This window comes from Pteropus medius, unplaced genomic scaffold, assembly GCF_902729225.1.
Source record: "Pteropus medius unplaced genomic scaffold, Ma_sr-lr_union100, whole genome shotgun sequence".
Lineage (NCBI taxonomy): Eukaryota > Metazoa > Chordata > Mammalia > Chiroptera > Pteropodidae > Pteropus > Pteropus medius.
In genome coordinates this window covers 29,147,448-29,171,887 of record NW_024340849.1, presented here as the reverse complement: position 1 = coordinate 29,171,887, position 24,440 = coordinate 29,147,448, and the positions used below count along the sequence as shown (strand labels likewise).

General features: G+C 42.7%; 1 protein-coding gene across 2 annotated transcripts; it reads right to left on the bottom strand.

Moving 5' to 3' along the window:
* Positions 1-717: 717 nt before the first annotated feature.
* On the bottom strand, positions 718-18,370 carry INO80C (INO80 complex subunit C). 2 transcript variants are annotated; one of them, XM_039843126.1, is made up of 5 exons: positions 18,020-18,069; positions 6,670-6,780; positions 5,730-5,841; positions 4,751-4,818; positions 718-1,126 (listed from the first exon to the last, which is right to left on the bottom strand). In XM_039843126.1, exons 1-5 carry the CDS (start codon positions 18,062-18,064, stop codon positions 995-997), a joined length of 468 nt encoding a protein of 155 aa, XP_039699060.1. In that variant the 5' UTR covers positions 18,065-18,069; the 3' UTR covers positions 718-994. The 2 variants fall into 2 exon arrangements, with proteins under 2 accessions (XP_039699060.1, XP_039699052.1); XM_039843118.1 differs by lacking the exon at positions 18,020-18,069 and adding an exon at positions 18,130-18,370 and having other exon boundaries at positions 721-1,126.
* Between the last annotated feature and the right edge of the window lie 6,070 nt (positions 18,371-24,440).

Here is a 24,440-nt window from a genome sequence, read left to right as displayed (position 1 = left end):
GCCACCTGCCCAGCTGGCTGCTCTCCCAGCTGACTCTCAGCTTTGTTTTTCTTCTCTCCAAGCCTGAAGAGGGGTGCAGGAGGGACATTCCCTCAGAAAGAAAAGGCACCTCGGTGCCTAACCCCCACAATAGAGGCAGCTCTGGCTCAGTTCTGGTTCCACTGTTCTCCCTAGAGAAATATGGGAGTAGGGCTCAGGGCATGTTGCCACACTCTCCTTCTGGCCCAGGAGCACTTCCTCTTCTCGTAGGATGGAGAAGCAAACACTGCTTCTGGAGCAGGCTTTTTGAGTCAGTGGGGCAGCATCCTGGGCCAGGACAAAAGCCCTTCTTGGAAGAGGTGTCAACGTTCGTACCCACTCCTCCAGAAGTGGGTTTTAGTCAGCCCAGGCTGCTGCATTGAAATGCCACAGACTGGGTGGCTTAAATAACAGACATGTATCTTTCTTAATTCTGGAGGCTGGGAAGAGAGGCTGATTAAGAGGCTGAGGCACAGGGTGAGGACTGGCTCAGTGCAACAGGGCGAGCTACTCAGCTCTTTCTTTTCCAGTCCCAGGTTTGGACTTCTTCCAAGCATTCTGATCAAAGAGAAAGACTAATATGCTCTAAAAAAGGAGTCATTGGGATCAAGAATAATCCAGCTCCATTGTCAGGATTCATTATAGTCTTTAAATACATTGTAAGAGAGTTCAGAGCTTTGAAGCCAAAATTCTGGAATGTACTTGGGTTATATTAAAAGCACAATTTTATATTTTCTTGTCAAACAACTTTACTTGAGACAACAAATGAAGTATAATTTAACTCAACAGGAAATATCACACTTGGAGGAAAAACATAGAAAAAAAACCCCTTAAATTAAAGCCAAATATTCTTTCCAAGGCACAGCATTGACATTTACAGATTGACAGCAAAATGAGTTTGTTTCCATGAAACAAAATCATGAGTCCAAAGTCTGCCTTTGAAACAGTTTTCCACTTCATCCTCACTTCTCAAGGCTCAGGGAACGATGCTTGTGGCCTTTCTCAGGGCCAGGTAGCCAGTGACGACATCGGATGGCAGCCTCCGAATGTAGGAAAACTCTTCGATGGTGCTGAACCGCAGCTTGCTCTGGGGGTCCGTGTAGTTGGCCTGGGTGGGAAATAGGCACAGAGAAGGCAGAAGGGGTGGTGGTAGTGGTGGTGAATATTTTAAGTTCGAGTTAAAATTTTTTTCTCTTTTACTGAAAGTGAAATATATCTTCATTATGTCTTAACTCTGTCACCAAGAACACTAAATTTCTCACTCGGGCAAAAACTTGTTACTCTTCCCAGACTTGAGAAATACTTCAGGGTATGGATGGAAAAGGGATAACCACATCGGTCACTAGGATTCTTCTGGTTGGTGCCTCAAGGGTTGCAACCAACAGGTCCAAAAGTGAATTCATGATGATCACCCCTCCTGGATCTCTGCCTTCAATCTAACCACCTGCTTCAGAAGAATGTTCCAGATCTGTTCCCCAAGGCAAGGAGCAGCACACCCACCCCTCCCTGCCACCCTCCACCTACTCCAGGGCGCTCCTCTCCCATTCTTCCGCCCTCTCTCCATGCCACTCCCACGGCTCCCTGGGCTCCACTGCAGTGTTGGACTGGCCACCCGCACCCACTCTTCCACTGCAAGACACGGCCATCCTACAACTGCAGCCAGGGTCATCTTTGCTACTTGCAATTCTGATCACGTTATTCTTCGTGAAACCTCTCAATGGCTCTTCTTTGTTCTTGAGACAAAGAAACAACTCCTCAGCCTGGCTCCTGAGTCTTTCCTCCTTCCCATACCTTTTCCTCAGCTACCTGTTGTCACTCACTGGTTCCATCTACCCTGCCTCTATGTCTCTCCCTCCTGTCATGCCCCGTTTGCCCTTTCCTTGGGAGGGGCTCCCATCCTGGCCCACTTTGCTCAGCAATCACCTGTTCATCCTGTAGGACTCAGTCCCCAAAGTCATATCAGGGAAGCCTTATCTGTCCCCACAAGGTCAGGACCCCACCCTCACTCTTACCTCACCACTGTTCTCCTGTGGAATGCTTATCTCTGATGCTTTTACATCTATTATCTGCATGACTCTTTGACTAAGGTCTAAGCCATGAGGCTCCCTGAGGCAGGACCCCTGTGGTGTGCTCATCACTGAACCCCAGCTCCAAGTGCAATGCAGAGTGCACAGTGGGCCTTCAGCCAGTGTTTGTACAGCAACAATAAATACATGAATGAACAAAAAATGGACAATCAGGACCATCACAGAAAAGAAAACTTGTTTCTCAATTGACATATCGAAATTCTCTTTTGGTCTGTTTTTAACATGTGCAGAGTGGAGAAGATAACTCCCTCCCTATATACCTCGAGGCACATGGCTCCTGCAGATTTTGAAACAGAAACCATGAGGATGAGTCATTTGGAGCTCCTTTAAAAAAATTATAAAGGATGCCATTAAAGTCTAGACAGATAACATCCAATTACTCAAGTGTGGCTTGTCTGCTCCAAGGTTGATCATCTCCTTGGAAGAGGAGGCAGCAACGCTGAGATCTGAGGAGGGAGGGGAGCGAAGAAGCAACAAGCCGAGGGAACTGAGTCATGAGTTTCTCATACTCTAAAAAGTCTTCAGTTCTGCCACTGGAGATCTCCTTAGGCTTTTTAACATCTATGCGTCAGGAAAATTTTAGATTATTTCTAAAAAACTAAGATTAATTGAAGTTCTGCATAAAATAAAACTTTGATCCTTTGGCCTGATCTAAATACTGCCTTTCTTTACCACACTCCCTTCAGGGACAGTAATAGAAAGGAAAGCTTAACTAGAAAAACAGCAACAGCCCCTTTTGAGGCTCCTGGCCAGGAGGCAGTTAGATGGACTAACTGGCAGGGGGAGGCTGCCCCACAGTTCGAGCAGGGGCGCAGGCATGTGCATCTGGCTTTGATCATCTAGCCTCTGTATACGAACCAGCCCCAGCCTGGCTCCATTCCTGTGGCTGCCTCACTCCCACCACCAAACTGTCCTGAGCCGCTCAAGTTCAGACCTCACTGCCAAGAAGGCTTCTGAATACATAATGCAGAATACAGAGATACTGTGGCACCAACAAAAAGGTCATCAACAAGAACTTGCACAGACCGGACTTGACCTAGTATTCTGAACAGAGGGGAGGATGCCAAGTGACGCTGCAGAGTGGAACAAGTAAAGAACTGCACTCCTACAGTCGGAAGCTCCTCCGGATTCCATCCCTGGGGCCTGAATGAAACAAAGGCTGCCTTCCAGGAGGGCAGGCAGCAAACAGCTTTCAGGCCTTCCTCGCTGCAGGGGGACAGGGAGTGTTCACTGCTCCTCATCTTTCCCGAGCCACAGTACTTTCCATGGCTTGTAACCAGGGCTGAAAAGCTGTGACCCTGCTCGCCTCCCTGCCACACCTCCCTGCCACGCCCGCGCACAGGGGAAACAGTCAGTCAGTCACTTGGCTGGCTGCGAAGGGGTGGGTCATAAACAACTATTAAAAAAAAGTCAAATATACGAGGTAACTATTTTCACGTAGTAGACAGCAGATAGCATAAGGCTACATTTCTCTAAAGGTGAAGTTCCCTTAGGGGACCTTTAGGAGGAGATACATGCCATGAATGGATGTGAAAAGAAGCCACCACAAACACACACCATTTTATAGTGCTTCTACTCTCTTTTTCATTTTTTAGCATCCTCGTGTTTAAGGATCTATGTTAAAAGTCTGTAGTACACCGAGGAGTGTGTGTTCTCTGAAGGAAATAAAACATATGAGTAATTCAGCATATAACTAACGTTATTTTCAAAAATACAGTAACAACTCAAATCCTTCCAAGGTAAAATGTGTATCATTAATTTAGTTTGTTACAGAAGCTGCAGTCATACATTTTCATAAAAATGTGAAGCATTTAAATGATGTGAAGGAGTTTTAAAAAGTGAAGTGACTCATTTTTTCTACAGTTATGAAAAAAAGCTTATCTTCCAAATCGAATAGTGATGAAGAAGGTGAGCTGAAAGTTCTACTCTTCGTCTACATTCTGAAAAGAAGGAAACGAGACTCTCGGAGGTTCCTGAGGTTCAGTTACTTGCCCAAGTCCCACTTCTTCAACTATGCTGCTAGTTTTCAAACCGTGTTCCCCAGAAGGGGTTACTGTGGTGGGAGTGGGGAGAACGGAGGACCAGATCCACACAGGGCCACAGTGGGTAGGTGGGCTCCAGGGAATTCTGTAAAAGATTCCATTTGGAAAAGGAGTTCTGGTGCTTAAAAATATGTTTGAAAATCACTACTTTTACCATATTACCCCATTAGAGAAATTTCGATATTTAAAAAAATCATCTCTAAACTGCAAGAAGTTTTTTAAACTTGAGCAGTAAAAAAAGATAAAAAAAAGTTTTTGTGTGTAATTAACATATGTATGAAACATATACGTGTGTGTGTGTGTATGTGTGTGTGTGTGTGTATTTGTGTTTATATAGTTAAGCAGAGGAAGGGAAAGTGAAACTTGGGTCTGCTGCTTTTCGGAGCAATCCTTTCTCTAAGCTGCCCACATGAATGCCCCAGGCGGCAGCCATTCCATAATAAATGTGTGAACGCTTCAGCACAAACCCCATTACCTATTCAAAGTTTATGGGCTCCAGGCAGGACCAGTGGTGGTCAATATTCAACACTACTATGTAGACAACACTGTGAAATCTTCCTTTCAATTCAATGTTATAAGACATAGAGATGTAATTATACTCACAAGGAGACCCGAAACATCAGAATACTTCTTAGCTGGTTTGAAGGATGGAGGAGCATCAATACTGAAATCTGGAAACAAAAAAAAAAAAAAAAAAAAGAAAAGAAAAGAAAAGAAGAAGAAAACTAAGCTGGCTAAAATACTGTTTGATAATATTTCTGAAATTTTTACTTCGCGATTAAGTTCTCAGAATTCTCTGGGGAAATAATGCAGTATGTCACAGACCAAGTACAGGCTCCGGATCTAGCTTTGCCCTGTTCCCAGGAACACTATTCTAGCAGAACCACCAAAAAGCTCATCTGCCCACAAGCCACTTTCACTGTCTCAGGCTATATTGGCTGAAGGTGATGAGATGCCAAACAACCTACTGTTTGGATGTGAGCGTCCAAACACTGGAATGTCCACACTCAGACAACTGTCCAGCTCCCTTTTCACCAGTCTGAGTCACCCCCATGAAAGACGTACAGTGGGACGGGAGACGGAGGAAATTTTACCTATACTTTCCAATGAAGTTGTACAGAACATACAATAGTGCTTTCAATAGATTTGGAAATACCACAGCATAAAGCATTGACTCTGAAAAACACCAGCTCAGAGGGTAAAACAGAGCTGGCCTTTAAGCTGGTTGTTAGAAAACCTTCTAAATCTCAGGCAACCTTGTTCTTAGAAACAAATTTTAAGAGCAGATTTCTGAATAAGAAGTTTGTCAAATAGAAACACCGATATTACCATATCAGGACCTATTTCACCAGATTGAAATGTTAACAGTGACACTAAAAACCACTCATCCAAGACAATACAGAGTCGACACAGATACAGTTATGAGGAAATACATACATAATTTCCCTACACTGATGCCACTATAAAATTCCTAAGCTAAAAATTGTTTCCTACATTAATACGAACACAATAATGTAGGTTTGTTATAAGAAAGTTTCTAGTCTAAACATTATGAACTCATAGAAGGCTCTAGACAGCTCACAGTTAGGATCGTTCAGTTGCCACGGCAATGCCCTTTCAGAAGCGAGAATTTGTTTCAGGTTCTTCCAGGTTCTATTCTTCTTGCCAGCTACTGCACCACCATGGCCAGAGTGCTGGAATTAAAAGCATGGATTAGATGAAACAAAAGTCAATGGAAAGTACCATTTCAGAATCTGACATTTATTCTTATTCATAACAGTAATATACCCTTCATTCTGTCAGCAATCATTTATACCCCTAAGGTTTTTTTAAAAAGTATATTTTAATCTTACTTATAAAAACAATGCTTCTGAATTGTTGAAACCTATGAGTGAGTTAGTGATAGAGTAGAAATAAAGTGTTATTTTTTTTACATACACATAGAAAATCACGTCCTTTATCGGGACTAACTTTGAATTCACTCATGAATTTCCTATTACTTTAAAATAAATTTACTACAAAGTTAGATTTAAATTCATGATCACCTCTCTAAACCCTTCTGAGGGCAAATCTTTGCCTTGCAAAGTGCTGGTGATCCTGGAAAACCCAAATAAGGTTCAATCATGGCATGGCAAGCCTTCTGGAATTTTTTTTTCTTTTGTCCTATGAAGATGACAAAATAAAATGGAAAAGAATGCCAAAATCTGTTGCAGGCACTGGCAGTACTGTATTTTCAAAACTAATTAATGAAAAATAAACTTTTAATCGTGTAACCTGAATCACTATATTTCTTATATCCTTCGAGAACAAAAGGAAGAGTAGCCTATTTCTACTTTATAGCACAATAGCTTAGATGTACTTAAAGGAAATGCCTGTGTTATCCTGCCTCCACCCCTCCCACAACAGCCCATGACAGAGAAGGTGGTGACTTGGATGGAGAAGGGGACATGCAGGCCCAACATGATCAGAAGCCATGGTATGGTTGTTTGATTTTTTATGTATAAAGTACCTTAGATGCTTACCACAAAGTTCGGATCCTTAAATGGCAAAGGTTTGGCAGTTTTTTCCATAGGTCCTGTGCTAAAATCAGAGGGCACCATTTTATTCTCAGCCATGGCTTCCATGCTGATACCCTTAAAACATAGTAAGAGTAGTAGGAGGTCAGTTTCTTTTAGTTGAGTTCCTTAACTCAGCTCTCAACAAGAAAAGATGATACCATGGGACATTTGAGGGAAAATAGTGTGCCCAGAGCCCTTGCAGGTGGCCTGCACCAGAGGAGGGCATGCCAGACTGGTAGCCGCACCTGCAGTGCAGAAGCCACAGGACAGTCAGCCAGGATCCCAGCTGTCATGCTTTCTGGCCTCTCTATGTGCCACGCACAAGAATGGGTGTCCTAGCTGAGCTGCTCATTTAACCCTGACAACCACTACAAGGTAGTGCTATTATCCCCAGGTTACAGAAAAACAAATGAACAAACAAAACAGTCTTTCCATGACACCACATGGCCCCTTACTCCTATCGATCTTGTCAAATTATGTCTTGAAACATTAAGACAAAAAAAAGATCCAGCCCCTTTAAGGGTCACATCAGCCAGACAACCCAGGCTTGAGCTGGTATGCATAAGGGGCACAACAGGATATGGGCATTCTAAGAAGAATAGAAGGAGAGTAGGCTAGAGGGTCAGCTGGCTGTGGCCAGAATGCCCTGACAAGAAGGCTAATATGCTTTAAAACGAAAAATCTTTTAAGCTGCAATTACAAAGAAGAAAGACAAAAAAATCACTCCTGATTTATAATGCAATTTCCAATCTTCCCGGACTGCAATAAACTTTTTAAACTGCAATAAACTTTTTAAACGTATAATTCACCTACAGAGAAATGCACACATCTTAGGTTTCATGGGTTTTGCCAACGTTTACACTTGTGCAGCCCACGTCCCTATCGAGATATAGGACATTTACATCATCCCAGAACGTTCCCTCCTGCCTCTTCCTAGTCAATCCCTTCTATCCTTGGCCAACCACTGTTCAGATTTCTACCACATCACCTTTGCCTCACATGAGTGGAATCTGGCAGTATATACTGTTGTGTTAGGCTTCTTTAGCTCAGCATAAAGTTTCTGAGATCTATCCATGATGTTGCATGGATCAGTAGTTTGTTTTGCTGAATTTGAATACTACTCAGCACAGTAGTATTCTCGTGTATAGGATGTACCACAATTTGTTTACCCATTTTCCTATTAATGAAATTGTTATTTTCAGTCTTCAGCTATTATAAGTAAAGCTGCTGTGAAATATCTATACAAGTCCTTTGCGTGGACCTGTGTTTTTACTTCTCTTGGGTAAATACCTAGGAGTGGAATGGTTGACTTATAGGGTATGTGTATGTTTCATTTTATAAGAAAATGCCCAGTCATTTTCTTAAATAGTTGCACTCTTACACTCCCAGCAGCAGTGTAAGAAAGTTCTGGATGGATACACACACACACACAGAATCTTCCACTCCACCTCCCCCACCATCTCTACCACGCCCTGCAATGGCATCCATGTGGGAGGAAGGGGAACGGGGGAGACTGGGAGCACTCATTCTGCTGCAATAGTTCTCTAAACGGTTTCTTCTCAAACACTTGCCCGGACTCCTCTAGGGTCTCTCCATGTAGGCCTGTGCTCCTTCTTCTCTGTTCATACCACCTCTTCCTGTCTGGACTGTTCCTCACCGCAACCTCCCCCCATTCATGGTCCTTCCTAACTTCTCTCCCCTCCAAGGCCCAGCTCAAATGTCAATTAACCTAGAACTAAGAGGCCTCCAATTTCTCATCCTTTTCCTACTGTCTGTAGCCACAAGTGATGTCTCTCTTCTCTCCTTTCCTTCATTCCCTTCCTCCTGCCCGCCTCTGTCTGCCTACCCTTCTTTGCCACAATTCTTTGCCCTTATCTGGCACCTTTCTTAGATATAAGCTTCAGAGGAGTGACTCTGTAGTACACATCTTGCCTACTCCATTCCCTACAGCACAGTCAGTGTCATAGTTTTAAATGCAAGCGTGATGTCAATCCCCTACTTACAACTGGCGAGGGGTTCCCACTGCCCTGGGATTAGGAACAAATTCTGGCTCCCTCTCCGGCCTTGTCTCTTGCTCCCCCCCTCCTTCCTGTATTTTGTATTTTCTGTTGCAAAATCCAGTAAGTCATTTTCTATACAGCACAAATAGTTTCCAATTTTTCTATTTTTATTTATGCTTCACCAAAATTATTTTCATCAGGATTAGTCCATGTCAGATTTAATTTTACAACAAAGATTAGATTTAGCATTTTGTACATAACTAACTTTTTTTACCTTTGTGATTTTTCTCTCATGGTCATAGTATTTCTGCCAGGTACACGTGTCCTGGGAGACACAATCTGATGAAGAAGATTTGATTTTCCCATTACATTTAATCATTTACTGACGTTACCTGTGTAACCAGTTGTCAATGTTATTTTGTGCTGTTTGTTAGAGTAATGTCTATTATAAATTGGATACATGATTGATAGTTTGAATCTATGTCTTAGTCAATGAAAAAACAGCAGCTTTTGAAACAGGGAACAACAAACCAGAAGGAGAGAAAAGGAGAGAGGTAAGCGGACTGGGAAAGGAGTCAGAGAGTGAGAATTCATAGAGGGGTCAAAACATCCTGCTTCATTCTACGGCTCAGTCTTCTGTTCTCTGCATCTAACCCAGTGCCTGGCACAGAGTTAGTACCAAAGCATCACTGACTGGTTGACTGACCGGAGTTAAGGAACAAGACAGCGTGGCCTAACTAAATTCCAGCATCAATATGTATATGCTCAGGAGTTCATTGTAAGGAATCGTTCCTGGGTGGGATGCCGTGGCCGAACACAAAGAAACACAGGAAGGATAATTCAGAAACAACTGGGCTTGGTTACCTGCAGAGCACAAGGAACAGGGTGGAAAGGGCAGGGAGATGGGAAGAGAGAGGAGTAAAACTTCTCTAAGTATAGCTTTTTGTAGAGTTTTGACCTTTTGAACCATGTTAAAGTTTTACATACTACTACTACTACTACTGATAAAACCAACAAGGATGGGGCAGCAGGCAGAGAAGATGGAATACAAACACAACCAAATCGGCCTCGCTATATTTGGAATGAATAACAACCACACTGAAAGAGAGGAAGGGAGACTTAACTTTGGTGACTATGAAAACAGTATTTTGACAACATAACCTTAAGATTAAAGGCAAAAAGAACATAAACAATTTGTTTCTCACAAGGGTACGGGTTAGTAATTCTGCCAATATATGTGTTCTAAGATGAAGCAAATAGGAATGGGGAAGGCTAAAATGAACCTTGCATAGTAGATTAAAATCAGAGGTAATCAATATGAACTCATGGTTTTTAACATATACACAGACAGATAAACACAGAAATAGATACGGCAGTGTGTGGGGGTAGGTGGGTGTTATGTACACACATACCTATATCTCCTAGTTCTCTCCACTCAGAGGGCTAGAAACAGCGAACAGCAGGCACACCATTGTCCAGATCCTAGTTTCTAAATATATTTCCCAGGAACTAGTGATCCTTGAAGAAATGGCTGATTCCAGGGCTGGGACAGGAAAGTACAAGATGAGCCTTGTGGTACCAGACAGTAAGAAAACTACTGCATCAGTTTGCTAGAGATGCCATAACAAAATACCACAGACTGAGTGGTTTGAACAACAGAAATTTATCTTCTCACAGTCCTGGAGACTAGAGTCCAAGATCCAGGTGCCAGCAGCGTTGATTTCTCCTGAGGCCCCTCTCCTTGATTTGTAGATGGCCATCTTCTCACTGTCTTCACATGGCCTTTCCTCTGTACATGGGCCTCCCTGATGTCTCTCCCTCTTCTTATAAGGACACCGGTCTTACTGGATTAGAGCCCCATCCATGTGACCTCATTTAGCCTTAATTATATCTGTAATGGTTCTATCTCTAAATACAGTAACAATCTGAGGTGTACTAAGGGTTAGGACTACAACAGATGAATCTTGGGGGGACATAATTCAGTGCATAACAGCACTCAAAAAATGGTAGAGGTACATTAAAGGTTACAGGAGCCAGTTTGAAGAGCTCCCACTAGCCAAATCTGGGCAATTTGAGCAACAAAATAAATAATGCTAATCCAGAATATATAAAGAACTCTTATGACTCAATGACAAAAAGACAAATAATTCCATTTTAAAGACTTCAATAAAAATGTCTTCAAAAAAGATATACAAATGGCCAATAAGCATGTGAAAAGATGTTCAACATCATTAGTCAGTAGGGAAATGTAAATCAAAACTAGTGAGATATTATTTCACACCCGCTAAAATGGCTATAATCGAAAACACAATAGCATGTGTTGGCGAGGATGTGGAGAAACTAGAACCCTCAGACATTGCTCGTGAAAATGTAAAAGGGGCAATCATTTTGAAAAACAGTTTGGTTACCTGTTTTTATAGGCCAATCTGACAGCGAGTGAGCCAGGAGTTCCATGAAACCTGAAGAGGAAGCCTTAGCTGGCATGCAAGTCGAGAAGAGTGACCGTCATCTGCTCTTTTAAGAGGTGGCCATACAGGGGGAAGGAGGGAGTTTGGCCCACTGGCTGGAAGGCACATGAGGTGAGGTCACTTGCTAGTGTTAGAATGAAACGGGCCATTCTCTTGAAGAATCTAACAATTCATTAAGGGTGCATCACAAGACTACTCAGGGAGGAAAAGCCAGTGGGTGTGGGCTGTCAGAAGGCTGGGCCTACAGGGTGGCCTGATTTAAGTAAGAGAGAGAAAAATAACCCTAAGAAGTATGCAGAGAGCTCCCATCAGGGAGAAACCATGACAGCTAGGGACAACTCAGGGAAAATAGGCAGAATATGAGAGCTTTCCTGGGGCCAAATATACTTTGTTTCAACTTTATTGAGTTTTTCATAAAGAAAATGACAACTTATATAATCTTGTTTCCATTCGGGAGAATATAAACAAACAGAACTGTTCCAGAAGCAAAGAGATACGAAAAGGAAATGAAGAACTGGGCCCCAAAGCCTCCAATGGTGATTACGGAACCAGCCACAGAACATGCCCAGCTCAGTGCTGCCAGCCTCATGCACTGGCATTAGCTTTATCTCCTTCTCCAGAATTGCTGAAAGACCGCATTTTCCCCTTTCTGTTCATGCCTCTTCTCTGATTCCTAGTGGGGAAGGTCAAAGTCACAGTGAAATCTTGGGAGGAAATACAGGACACTCTTTTAATGTAGGCTGTTCCAGGCCCAGGGAGACCCGGGAGAACACCATCAGGCAGAAATGCTTCACAGAGATCTGGGCAGGTAGTGCTGCCCCGGCAGCCACTATGCAGGGACCTCAGCAAGTCCCTGTGGGTTGGAAGATCTGAGACCTTGGCTAAGGGCGAGGATACACCATCGGACAGGTGCATCTGCTGAGAGGAAGGGGAAGGTGAGAAGAGAGGGCCAGGAGTTGGCATCATGTTCCGGGTAGCATGCTTGAGCAGAGTCAAGAAGATGATGTGCTCATGCACTGATTTCCAAAACTCACCCCTCTTGCTCATGTGGCTACTCCATCCTTTTCTCTTCCTTTGTCAGCAGGCCAGAACCCCACTAAGGAGTCAAGCTGAAGACAAAGCTGAGAAAGGAAGCCATCCTGAGGTGAACTGAGCTGCATCATTCCAGAGCTGCATCCTCTGAAACAGTAAGCACCCTTTTCCCAGGCTCCAAAAGAATACCCAACTCTGGGACCAGAACTGGGTTTTCTGCATTTCTTTACTCTTTTTAACTCCGCCTTCCACATTACTGCTCCCTCATTCTTTCCTTTCCCCGGGCTTCAGCCAAGCTGAGACTCTTGAGTCTATTAGTTACAGAATGAGAGGGAGAGAGACCTTCAGTCAAAGGGAGGATCAAGTCAGTGAGGTGGGGATGCAATAAAATAAAACTTAATATGATGTACAGTTTTCATATTACTAAACTACTATAACACTTAGAGACTTTACGAGATGAACTGTCCCGCACCAAGACACGAACACTCTAACAAGAGGAAAGAATTAACACTTAGCACTAAAAGGGCTGATGTAAGTCCCAGGGAAGATAAACCTGCCCTGCTGTCAAAGAGGGACATGCCTGCCCCAGACTGAGACGAGTCAGTGAGGCCTCAGCTCTGCCCAATGGCAGAGCCCAAATAAATGGCTTCATCTCTCCAGACAGCAGCCTGCATGGCTGACTCAGACACAAGGATAACTTGGGCATTCTGTCTGTGGTTACTAAGCAGAGAAACAAATGTCCTTTGTCTTATTACTAAAAAATCAAATGTCCACTTACACCTAATTAATAGTATTCTAGATTCAAAAGCTGACTCTAGTCTAAAACTAGAGGCTTAATGTAGGGTTACTTGAAAGCGCAAACCTGTGAGACGCAGCCTAAATATTCAATAAGCCAATTAAATAAGAACACCTAATCCCTTAAGAAGTCTATAACATAAGAGAAAGGTTCATGAAATAATGCTAAGTCAAAAGCAGGGCACACAATGTTATACACCAAATAAAATGAAAAAAAACTATATCTACACACAGAGAACACTAATTATTATAGTTGTTGAGAAAGACTGGGTGGCTTTTTATCTCCACTTTAAAAATAGAAAAAACTTTTTAAACTTACGATTTTTTAAAGGTAGAATGATTACTTTTTTAGATAAATAAATCAAATCAGTTCAACATTCTCTGGCTGCCTCCAGTTATAGAAGAGTCTGTAATCACATGCACTCTGCATCAACCTTCAAAAGAAGCAACTGCTGCCTCTCAACTTTAGATGTTTTATTAACCTTTTTCCCGTTTAGAAAAAAAAAGTGCAGCTCAGATAGGAATGCTAGGTTTTCTAGGATTTGACATTTTCAGTGATGTGACTACTAAAAAGAGAATGCTATAATAGAATGACGACATTTGTTTCCAAAAATTATTGATATACTAGAGTGATGCGAAAATAATAATAAAAGCAAGACATTTCATGGCAAACTTTGGGGGTAAGGTTAGGACTGTAATCCATGAGTTATCTTGGGGAAAACAGAAAAAGGGTTCCATTACGAACTAGTCTATTATATAACAGTCAGTCTACGGGCCAGTTGGGTTTCTCTGTAGATTTTACCAACTTGAATAGGCATTTGGAAAATCTAAAGTGCCTTCTATTTACCTAATAAAATTCCCTCAAAAAGCATTTCTCTGCACCACGGATTTGGTTACATCGGAGGTATAATTACATCTTCTAAGGCAGAGCAACAAAAGTGATATCAAGAGAAGCAATCAAGAAAAAAGTATGTAGACTCTGGACGGTCAGCCTGGGTTCCAGTTTTCACTCTACCACTTATTAGCTGTGTGACCTTGGAAAAGATACTTAACCTCTCTATGCTCCTGTTTGTTTGTTTGTTTTTTATTTGTAGAATAACAATTCACAAAGGGTTGTTTTGAGGCTTAAGTGAGATAGAATTTAGAAAGTGCTTAGAAGAGTGCCTGGTATGTAGTAAATGCCCAATAAATGTTAATTATCATTACCTTTTATGATTTCTGTCACTTTAGCACAGTGTATCTGTTCTCCAACCCAAGTCAGCACTAATCATTTTCATAGTATTATAACCAGAATGGACAAGAGATGGCACTCTCCAGATTATATTATTGATCAATAACTACATTAGTTACACTTAAAATATAAATCCAAACACAGAATTGTAATTCTGTGACAATTTGTACAACTTAGCAAGCATAAACATTTAGTAATTTCTGTTCATTCCTAAGGACTTCTGAGCATAAAACCCTTTAAATTTCATTTATTCGCTCAATTTTACTTTAGAAACAGCATGTACATTCTGGAAATTAAAACCTGTCTTCGGACTTCATGAAGTTATCTCACATTTCAAAAAGCACTCTAATGTCTACTTAAATGTCATTTGTAAATTTTTAAATCCCACAAAAGTTTTATAGACATTTCTTTTTTTATAAGAAACAAAACAGCAACAACAACAAGAAACAAAAAAGAAAAAAATAGCTAACTACTAAAGTACGGAAATTTAGATACTGAAAGATCTGTAAAGTCTCTATTAACTAAAAAAATTCGATCATTTATATAAAACCACTCATTTCCCACAGATGAAACCCTGAGCAATCTGATACCTGTTCACAGCTCCAGCTCTGGAAGGCCTTCCCCACCCAAACTCGCCACCCCTTAAAGTCCACCTCAAGTCCCTCTTCCTCCCTACCGCTCCTCTAGCATTGCCTACATGAGTCCTTATCTGCCAGTGTCCCACCATACTAGGACGCCAACACCAGAGAATACCTATAATCGACTTTAGTACATAGTTAGAAATCACTGTATTTTCCTACTTGTTCCACATATGTGATAGGCAGAATTCTAAGATGGCCCTTAGGAATCCCAGCCACTGGTGTGCACATACCTTCTCTCAGTTATTCAAGCAAAAAGTAATGTGGGTACTGCTGTGAAGGGGTTTTGAAGATATATAATATAAGGTATCAAATTAGCTGACCTTAAACAAAGGAAATTTACAAGGTGGGTATACAAACCCTTTAAATCAGGGAAAGGAAAAGTCAAAGATATTTGAGGCGTGAGAGGGATTTGACATAAGAGATTCTCCATAGTTGGCTTCAAAGATAGAGGAAGCCATGTGGCAAAGAATGTGGACAGTGGCTAACTGCCAGCAAGGAGACAGGAACCTTAGTCCTGCCACTGCAAAGAATTGAATTCTGCCAACAATCTGAATGAGCCTGAAAAAAAGATTTTCATCCAGAGCCTGCAGACAAGAAACCAGCCCAGCCAAAACACCAATCTCAGCTTTGTGATACCCTGAGCAGAGAACTAAACTAGTCATGTTGTACCAGGACTTCTGACCTACAGAACAAGGAATAAATGTGTTATTTAAGTCACTAATTTGTGGTAATTTGTTACGACAACAATAGAAAACTACAACACTATATAAATGTCATTTTCTCATCCTTGAAGATTTTTGGGAGGACAGGGACAAGCTGTAATCCTTTGAAATGTCTTAAGTATACTGCTGGGGACATAACAGAAATACAATATAATAAATTCTTGCTGATTGAACTGAACTGAAACAGAACAGAAAGGCTAAGCAAAGGACATAGGTAAAGGTCACCTAGGTAGATTCCAGACATCCAGACAACCCTCAGGGCAGCACTGTGCTACTGCCGCAGATGCTGTGGAGCCGGGAACTAGGTTGGAAGGCCATGTTAGAGCAGGAAAAACATCTTAAGATTCCTTTCTGGAGACAGAGTCAAGTTTTTGACTTCTTCATGGAATGCTGAGGGTGGGAGTAGGGTAACTAGTTTTATACTTCATTAATTAAATGCCAGTTAGGGAGAGGACAGCAAAGATAAACGAATTCACTATTCCAAGGAATGACCTACTCTTTCCTGCCTGAGAGTTTGTTGAAGCTGCTGAGATGAAGAGGATCCACAGGGAACCCTTCCCCTCAGCGAGAGCTCTAGGGCCGGAGATTTGTGATTTCTACCAAGTCGGTTACCGGGAATGTCCATCATCCTGAAGGCATTTGGCCACTCTCTGAAGCTTGCTGTGGTGGGAGTTGATCAGTGCTATTTTTAGGGTCAAAACAATCATTTCTCCCAATATGTAATGACTACATTCCTCAGTCTTGGCACAGTTGGATATCCACATATATTCTGGGAGAAAGTACTCACAATGCATATATATGTGGCAAAGAACTTCAATCAAGAGTATATTAACTCCTAAACATTAATTTTTTAAAAAAACGACCCAACTATAAAAAAATCAGGCACTTCACAAAAGATATAGGAATGGTCAATAAGCATATAAAAAAGTGATTGATATCATTAGTAATCAATAATCAGAGAAACAAAAATTAAAACAAAAATTAGATACAACTACATAGCCATCAGAACGACTAAAATTAAAAGTGGACGATGCCAAGTATTGCTAAGGATGTAGAGCAACTGGAACTCTCTCATATTGTCGGTGAGAATGTACACTAGCGCAACTACTTTGGGAAATACTGTTTTTACAATTTCTGAGTTAAATGTGTGTCTACTTTATAATCCAGTGATTCCACTACTATCCATTTACCCAAGAGAAATGAAAGCCTATGTCTATACAGAGTTGTACAGGAATGTTCAGAGCAGCTTATGTATAAAAGCCAAAAATTGTAAACAAAACTCAAATATCCATCAGTTGTGGTATGTTTACACAGTGTACCAAACATACTGATATAGGTAATAACATGAATGAACAACTCTCAAAAACATTGTTTCACAGAGAAATCCAAACAGACACAAAAGAATATGTTCTGTATGATTCCATTTATATTCTGTTCAAAAACACAAAGCCAAGCTATGGTGAGAGATTTCAAAATAGTAGTTAACTCTGATAGGGAAGGAAGACAGTAATGACTGGAAAGAGTCACCAGGGACTTTTCTGGAGCTCTTAAAAATGCTCTCTATTTTGATCTGGGTGGTGGCCACATAAGTGTATACATATGTAAAAAGTCCTTGATCTGTACTATTAAGATTTGTGCATTTTACTATATGTAAATCATACCTCAATAAAGCATTTTTAAAAGGGGGGCGTGGAACGCTATTAATTAACAATGGAAGGAATGACAGGCAGTTAACATCTCTAGAACATTGTTCTGGGTGAACGATGCCACCGCATGTTCTGGAGAGGACACAGTATATAACACTCCATCTTTGCTCTCCTATTGTTTTAAAATAAAATACAGAAGCCAAGACAAACACTCATCTAACCAAGCTCGCTACTCCTCCACCGAAAATTCTTTGCTGGAATTTTGGAGCCTAGATTGTCCAGATGCCGAGAAGTCTGTACCAAGTACTGTGCTAAGGGCTTTATGACCACGAGATCATTGAATCCTTACAACAACCCCATAAGGTAATAACAAACCCACTTGGGACGAGGAAACTGAGGGTCAAAAAAGCACTTTTCTAAGGATGAGGGAAAACATCCATATCAATACATCTTGGTATTCCTCCATGTAGGACCTTAGGGAGCTCTGAACCTTACAGACACTCGGTCACTGTCTGTCGAACGGACGAAGGTGAGACACGTTAACTTCTGCTTCACTGAACCTAACTCTCAATTGCAACCTTGATGAGAAGAGACCGTCCTTCCACTAAATCAGTAATAATCTGCCCACCTCTCCTCAAGGACAGTGCAACGCGGGTGACTCTTTACTCAATTCCTACATGTCCAAACTAAGGGAGAAAATGTTTCATCTGCACTAGGGGTCAAAGGAGAGGCCACAAGCGCGGCGCATGCACCCTGACTCGCCTGTACTGCGTACCTACCCTCTGCGGTGCAGTCCTTCGCTCCGCCCTGCAGGGCCCGCGCATGCGCTCTCGCCCCGCCCCTCCGCTCAACCACCGCGCACGCGCAGGCTAGTCGAGCTACAGCGTACCTGTGCAAAGCTAGAGGTGGACCCTTTTTTCTTCTTACTGGCGCTGTATATCCCGGCGCTGCTACTGTTGTGGGAAGGACTGGCTGGCCTCTTCTTGCTGTTCCGGGCTATTCCCGGAGTGGTGGTGGTGGCCACAATTGGAATTTGAGCTGCCATCCCTACCCCGAGTTTCCTCCTTCCCCCTCCCCACTTCTTTCTCTGTGCAGGCCTGGGACTTCCGGCTCGCTGTTACTTCCGTCTTAATGCCAGAAAACCCGGCCTGGACTCTCAAAGCATTCGTTGACTTTTCTCTCGGCCGTATCAAAAAAGCGGAGCTCGGTGCAGCCAATTCCGTCAGGGCGGGAAGGTGTCTGAGGGACGGTGTCCTGCTACTCTGGCTCTCCCGACCCGGGCACATGTTTAGAAATCCTGTGATTGAGGAATAGAACATCTCGCGATTTTTTTTTTCTTTTTTTAAGTAACTGGGCTTAAAAAGAACAACCATGTTGTTTCTTTTCCCCACATTAAGTCAAAAGATGGATCACTTTTGATAACTAAGAAGAAAAGTAGGGTCATTCTCGGTGGATTAGACAGCCCCGCCATGCTGCTAGCTTTCCCTGTGGTCGTTGCCTTTTGGCACCGAAGAAGTTAGTGTATCAGTAGTGCCCAAATAGGATAGAGTGGTTCTTAATCTTTTAGGGGTTTCAGGCCTCTTTGAACATGTAAGCTATGCTATCCTCCCTCTCCCACCCCAACCAAATGTATATAGGCATGGGCAAAATTTTACAGAGATTTCAGGGAGTTCACAAGTCTGCTAAAACCTATTTATGAACTTTGGTGGAACACCCCCTCCTCCTTGTTATTTGTACATACTGCTCTGCACTTTAGAACATTTATGACCCAAACTGTGTGGGTTATAATTGGTTGGTTAGTGTCTTTTGGCTTCTGCTAGAATGTAAACTCTATGAAGGGAAGGCAGGTTATGTTTTGTTCATTTATCTTTCCCAGGTCGCAGTACCTTGCAAGTCATTGGTATATTATAAATATTTTTTTAAAAAGTCATTAATGTATGAATGAACCCCCTGCAGTAATTAGTTGAAGCTACTGTGTTCTAATACAGGAAAGTGGCATATATGAATCTGGATTACTTGAAAGAAATAGGCTGCAGAGTGACTTAGAGTTAAGAGAGAACAGTTAGGGAAACTGACAATAATGTTACAACTTTTCTCCTATGCAGAACCATCCAATGGTAAAATGTTCTCTCTCATGCTCCAGCCTCCACTCCTATCCTCAACTAAATCTAGGCTTCCTTATTCTTTATCTCAGTAACTACAACTCTAACCCGCTAGTCACCTAAGCCAGAAGCTAGATGTTGACCCTGGCTTTCTGGGCCCACCCTCTCTAGTAACACACCCATATCCCATTCCAGTCAGCCACCCTCTCAGCTCACTCCTTCAACACTCCTGCTCTCAATAGCCTTCCTGATGGAAGTTTGGGCCTCCATTTGTTTTCTAATCCTCCCTGACCCTAGGCCATCCTTCACACCGGCTGCCAGAATGGGCTATCTAAATCACAAATTTAGTCATGCCACTAACTTTATTATATTGTTCAGGGCCCTTTTACTTTGGCATATAAGGTCCTTAAAAACTGGCTTTGCCCCCTTCTCTTGCTTTATTCCCAGCACTTAATTTCCTCTGCTTCAGCCAGGGACTAACTTTATTTCCGAGAATGTACATTGTTCCCTTAACTCATCATGCTTTTGTTTCCATTATTTCCTCTTCTAGGAATGCTTAACTCCTTTGCCTCGGTTTAGATGCTGCTTCCAGTGAAAAGCTTTCTGCCATCTGATGCACCCTCCTTTTCCCCTATTCCCACCCTGTTCATGCCTCTCTGAGGGCATTGAGTATACACAGTGCTCTGCTGAACAGCTTTCTGTAGTCTCCCAGTAAATATTTATTGAGTTCAAACATCAATTCCCTACTTTTAAGGAATCAGATAAGTGGTTAGACCACCATCGGGCTTCCCATCGCTACATTCAGTCCTAACCTATCTGACCCCCTTTCTTCCTGAAATCCTTAATCCTTCTCCCGGGGTCTGGAACACCACTATTTTCCTCTCTTGTAACCATTTGTCCTCTTTTTGTCAGTCGTCTTTTACCAAATGGTTTCTAATCCTACTACAGGTGTTTTTTTTTTTTTAAAATATAGGTTATGTAGTCACATTTCCCCAGCAGATATATATATTTTAAGTTTCCCAGATGATTTAAATGATAAGCCAGATTTGGAATCAGGCTTTTTCTGCTCAGTCGTTACACATTGAGAGCTCGTTGGTGCTTGGGCAAAAGCCCTCTGCCCTTCTCAGTCCATACTCTTTCCAACAATTTTACCAACTCTGGGGCTTTAGGTACCATCTAAATGTAGATCACTTTCAGATTTGCATTTCTTATCTGGGTCTTTCTCCAAAGATGCATACCTAGATATAAAATTCCCCATCCAGATATAAGCTCAAATGCTTATAGGCATCTCACGTGGCATGGCAAAAACAGAATCCATCATCCCCCTTGCCTCTCTAAAACATGTTCCTCCTTCAGTGTTTCCTGTCTCAGTTAATATCATCATTATCAGTTGTTCAAACCAAAAACCTGGGAGTTATCCTCGACTCCTCCCCTTCACCCACCTCCACACCATAACTTTATTCCAGCCACCCCATCTCTCTCTTGGACTCATACATTGCCTTATTTGTCTCCCTGCTTCCACCTTTGGTCCTTCCAAACCGGTCACCACATGTAAAATTCTATATGACCTCTTTAACAATGCAAATGTACATATTCAGATCATGCCCTCTACTTGAAACACTTCAGTCGCTTCCGGTGGACCCTAGAATGAAGTCCAATGTCCATAACATGGTTTCAGAGGCCTTCAGACACCTGTCCATCTCTTCAAACTTGCCTCTTGTCCAGTTCTTTGCACTCCAGTTCAGTTTTCACTTTTGTCAGTTCCGCCAACCAGCTGTGCTCCCTCCTCTCTCAGGGCTTAACACATATTCCTTCTCCTGCGTGAAAGCTGCTTTTCTCCCAACACCACCCTGCTCTGGTCTCATTTACTTCCACTCACCCTTCCTGTTTTGGCTGACATGCTAATTTTTTAGCCTTCCCTATTCCTATGGTTTGGTTAAAACCGATCTTTCCATGTTCCCATCATTCTCAGTCATCCAGTACATATTGATTATCTGCTCTATGCCAAGTCCCAAGGACAGAGACAAGGTCAAATAAAACAGAATAGTCCCTGCTCTCAGGGAGCCCCCAGTCCAGCAGCGGAAGAGAGATGTTAGATTTATCTTCTCAGCTGAACATAAACTTCCTGTGGGCAGTTGCCAGAGTCATCAAGGATCAAGTGGCAGAGCACGAATAGATGATGGCAACAAGGAGAGAGAGAAATGCAGGACATCCAGTCAAAGGAGCCAAGGCTTTGGCCTTGGGAGAAACCTATTCTATGTCCACTTTGGCAGCACCAGTCACTACACAGTGCTGGCACACGTGTGTAACTCACATGTTCTCATATCTATCGGTGAAGATAAATTAACAGTAATAATCCATATTCTGCTAGCTTCTGTGTTGAGGTGGGGCCGAAGCCTTCCCTAAGTCCCCATCTCAATTATTCCTGAGACTTGTGAGGCATGTCTCACCTCGGCTGTAGTGTGAGCCCTCTCATGTGCTTCCTCTCTGGCCTTCTTTCTGGTACTGTGTCCCTCACCAATGCCACACGTCCTTTGACCAAAGCTGCTGGGGCCCCCAATGGAATGCTGATGCCCTCACTGGGGGCCTGGCAATTAAGCAGCTTCAGCCAGTCTTGATCCCAGTTAAGATTTAATGATTAAGAATGAATAATGTGCTTTTTAAGAGGCCTCATGTCATTTGAGACATAAAGTACCTATTTTATTGTCTCAAAACCCTCAGGGAATACAGTGGATATCTGGGATTGTGCTGATACTGGATGGAAGACATGCTGCTCATCTCTTGATAACTTGTTTAAAATGTGATAGTCATTGCTCACTGTAAACAATGGCTGTTCCAGTTGATGTGGGATTCGTGGATGATATGAAGAAACTTGGAAGCTGCAGCCAAGACCCTCAAAATCCCCCACTCACAGCCACTGCATATTTTGAACTATGGGGACCTGTGGCCCAAAATAAACCCGCTGCAATGAGAAGCTGATGGAACCCCTCAGATATCATCATAGTCTCCTCTGGAGTATGAGAGCAACACTTACCTTAAGGAGTCTGGAGGGGCTAACCTCTCCTTGTTCTTCAGCTATCATCTCTTGGGAATCTTCTCTGGTCTCTGTTCCCACTCTGTCAGCCGAGTGAGATGTCCCTACAAGGAGATGCTCGCAGCAGCCTGTTTCCTCCATCACAGACCTTCCTACATTGTGTGGTAAGTACCTATGACCTATAGGCTTATCTGGGCAGAGGCAGTTTCTTCTTTGTCACTGTTTTCAGGGTATTTCAAGCCCTCAGTGATAATCTGCTAAGTGCTTTGTTATTTAAACAATCCTTGTCTAGAAGGAGAGAGCTTGGGCCAGTGGGAGCTGGGAGGCCTTTGTTCACATACTTGCTCATTTTTCACCCCACAGATGCAGGTAATATTTAGGAAAGTGTGGGTGTTTAAAAATAGGCCTGACTCTAACATTTTCAAGATCCAGGGCAAGAATACAAATGGAGGCCTACATACCATGTGTCTTGGTATTTAAATGTAAAAATCATGCTAATAAACTGTAAAATAAAATACCATCTACCCTTCTATCTTGGTAAACATACCTTTATATTGCGGAAGGCCAGAACTGGGTTGGGAGTTCTCAGAATCCTTGGAGTTCTGTTCTGGATGTGGTCACATGGCAGAGCCATTCCAGTGCCTGGCCCCCTCCCTTTCACCCCTTGCTCCACTGGGCATTGTGAGGTGACACATTTGCGCACATGTGGAAACCCCAACTCAAACATCTAGCTTTACCCATCTCTTCCCCAACCCTCACAAACAGCCTCCTCTTTACCACACCTTGGGCCTAGGGGCATACACATCAAACCCAGAGACAAGGCCCACAGAGGCCCTGGAAGCAGGCACAGAGCCATTTAGGCAGGTGATTGTGGGGTTCCCAGTACACAGAGCATGTTCCAGAAGAAGGGAATCATGACCCAAGTGGGCACGTATCCCTGTCTTCAGGGACCCCTTGGTCGGTGCAGAAGGGCATGACCAGAAGAGGGCCCTCTTGTGCAAGCAGGGACCTGCCTGTTACTGGGTCTAGTCCTGAGAAGACATCAGATGAGGAGCGTGAATGAGGGGCAGGGAGTTCCTGTTTCCCTTGAAGGACAGGGAAAGAAGCGTCAAGGTGTAGACCCATTTTGGGGTGAGGTAGTGAGAACTTTATGTGATTTCCATCTCTGAGCCCAGGTTTTCAGTGAACATGGAGGTAGCATCACCTACTTGGTGGAGAGAGGTGGGCAGAAGCTTGGGAAGGGCCATAGATAAGTTTGGAAAAGGCAACATTTAACAGTATCACGAGAGAAGCCTGAGAAGGAACCTGTGAGAAACATAGTGGCAGTGCTGAGGGCCTGCCACGGCTGCCCATGAATACCTGGGCAGGTTGGGCATCGCTCAGCTCCAAGGTGCAGTGTTTACATCAACTACAATGTGATGGCAGCTCCTTGAGTTGGGCATTGTGCCTCTTGCACAGCCACACTGGTGGACCTGGGCTCATGCAATCTTCTCTCTGAATTTTGACTTCAACAGTTAATATTGCTTTGCAAATTCTGAACAATAGAAACTAGTTTTAAGGACCCTGGAGTCCTTAAATTGCTGGAATTATTTCTTAAATCCATGCCTGTTATGTAAACACCAATTTAACATTACACGTATGTCCCAAAAATGTTGACAAAGGTTTTCCCAAATAATGGGGTACCTACCTTTAATTCTGAGAGCCAGAATCTTGCTCCTAGGATGGTATTTTCCTCATCCTTGTTACCTACCCAGCAAACCCCGCTGCTAGCATTTTCCTTCCCTCCTCTCTTACCAGAGGCCCCACCTATTACTTAAAATGAATTATTATTTTAACACTCATTGTGCATACCATAGAGAAAGAAAACAATTGTAATTACTATAATTCTCCCTTCTCTGAGATTCCCTCCCTATTTTGCTTTCCCCAAACTTGAAATTTGCTAATCCCCAGGCTGTAAGGACACCTGCCTTCCTAAATTGTCAGCCTGCTTTGATTCCCTACTCTTCCCCACAACCCCATTATGGTTCCTAACTCAGCTGCTATGTTGTTAATTTGTTTGTTTAT

Coding starts and splice junctions, on each gene's coding strand:
- INO80C (XM_039843118.1), bottom strand. CDS start 18,285: ATGGCAGCTCAAATTCCAATTGTGGCCACCACCACCACTCCGGGAATA. Junction 5,842..6,669: donor TTAAGGATCCGAACTTTGTG/GTAAGCATCTAA, acceptor TTTTAATTCCAG/CACTCTGGCCATGGTGGTGC. Junction 1,127..4,750: donor CTGATGTTTCGGGTCTCCTT/GTGAGTATAATT, acceptor TTTCCCACCCAG/GCCAACTACACGGACCCCCA.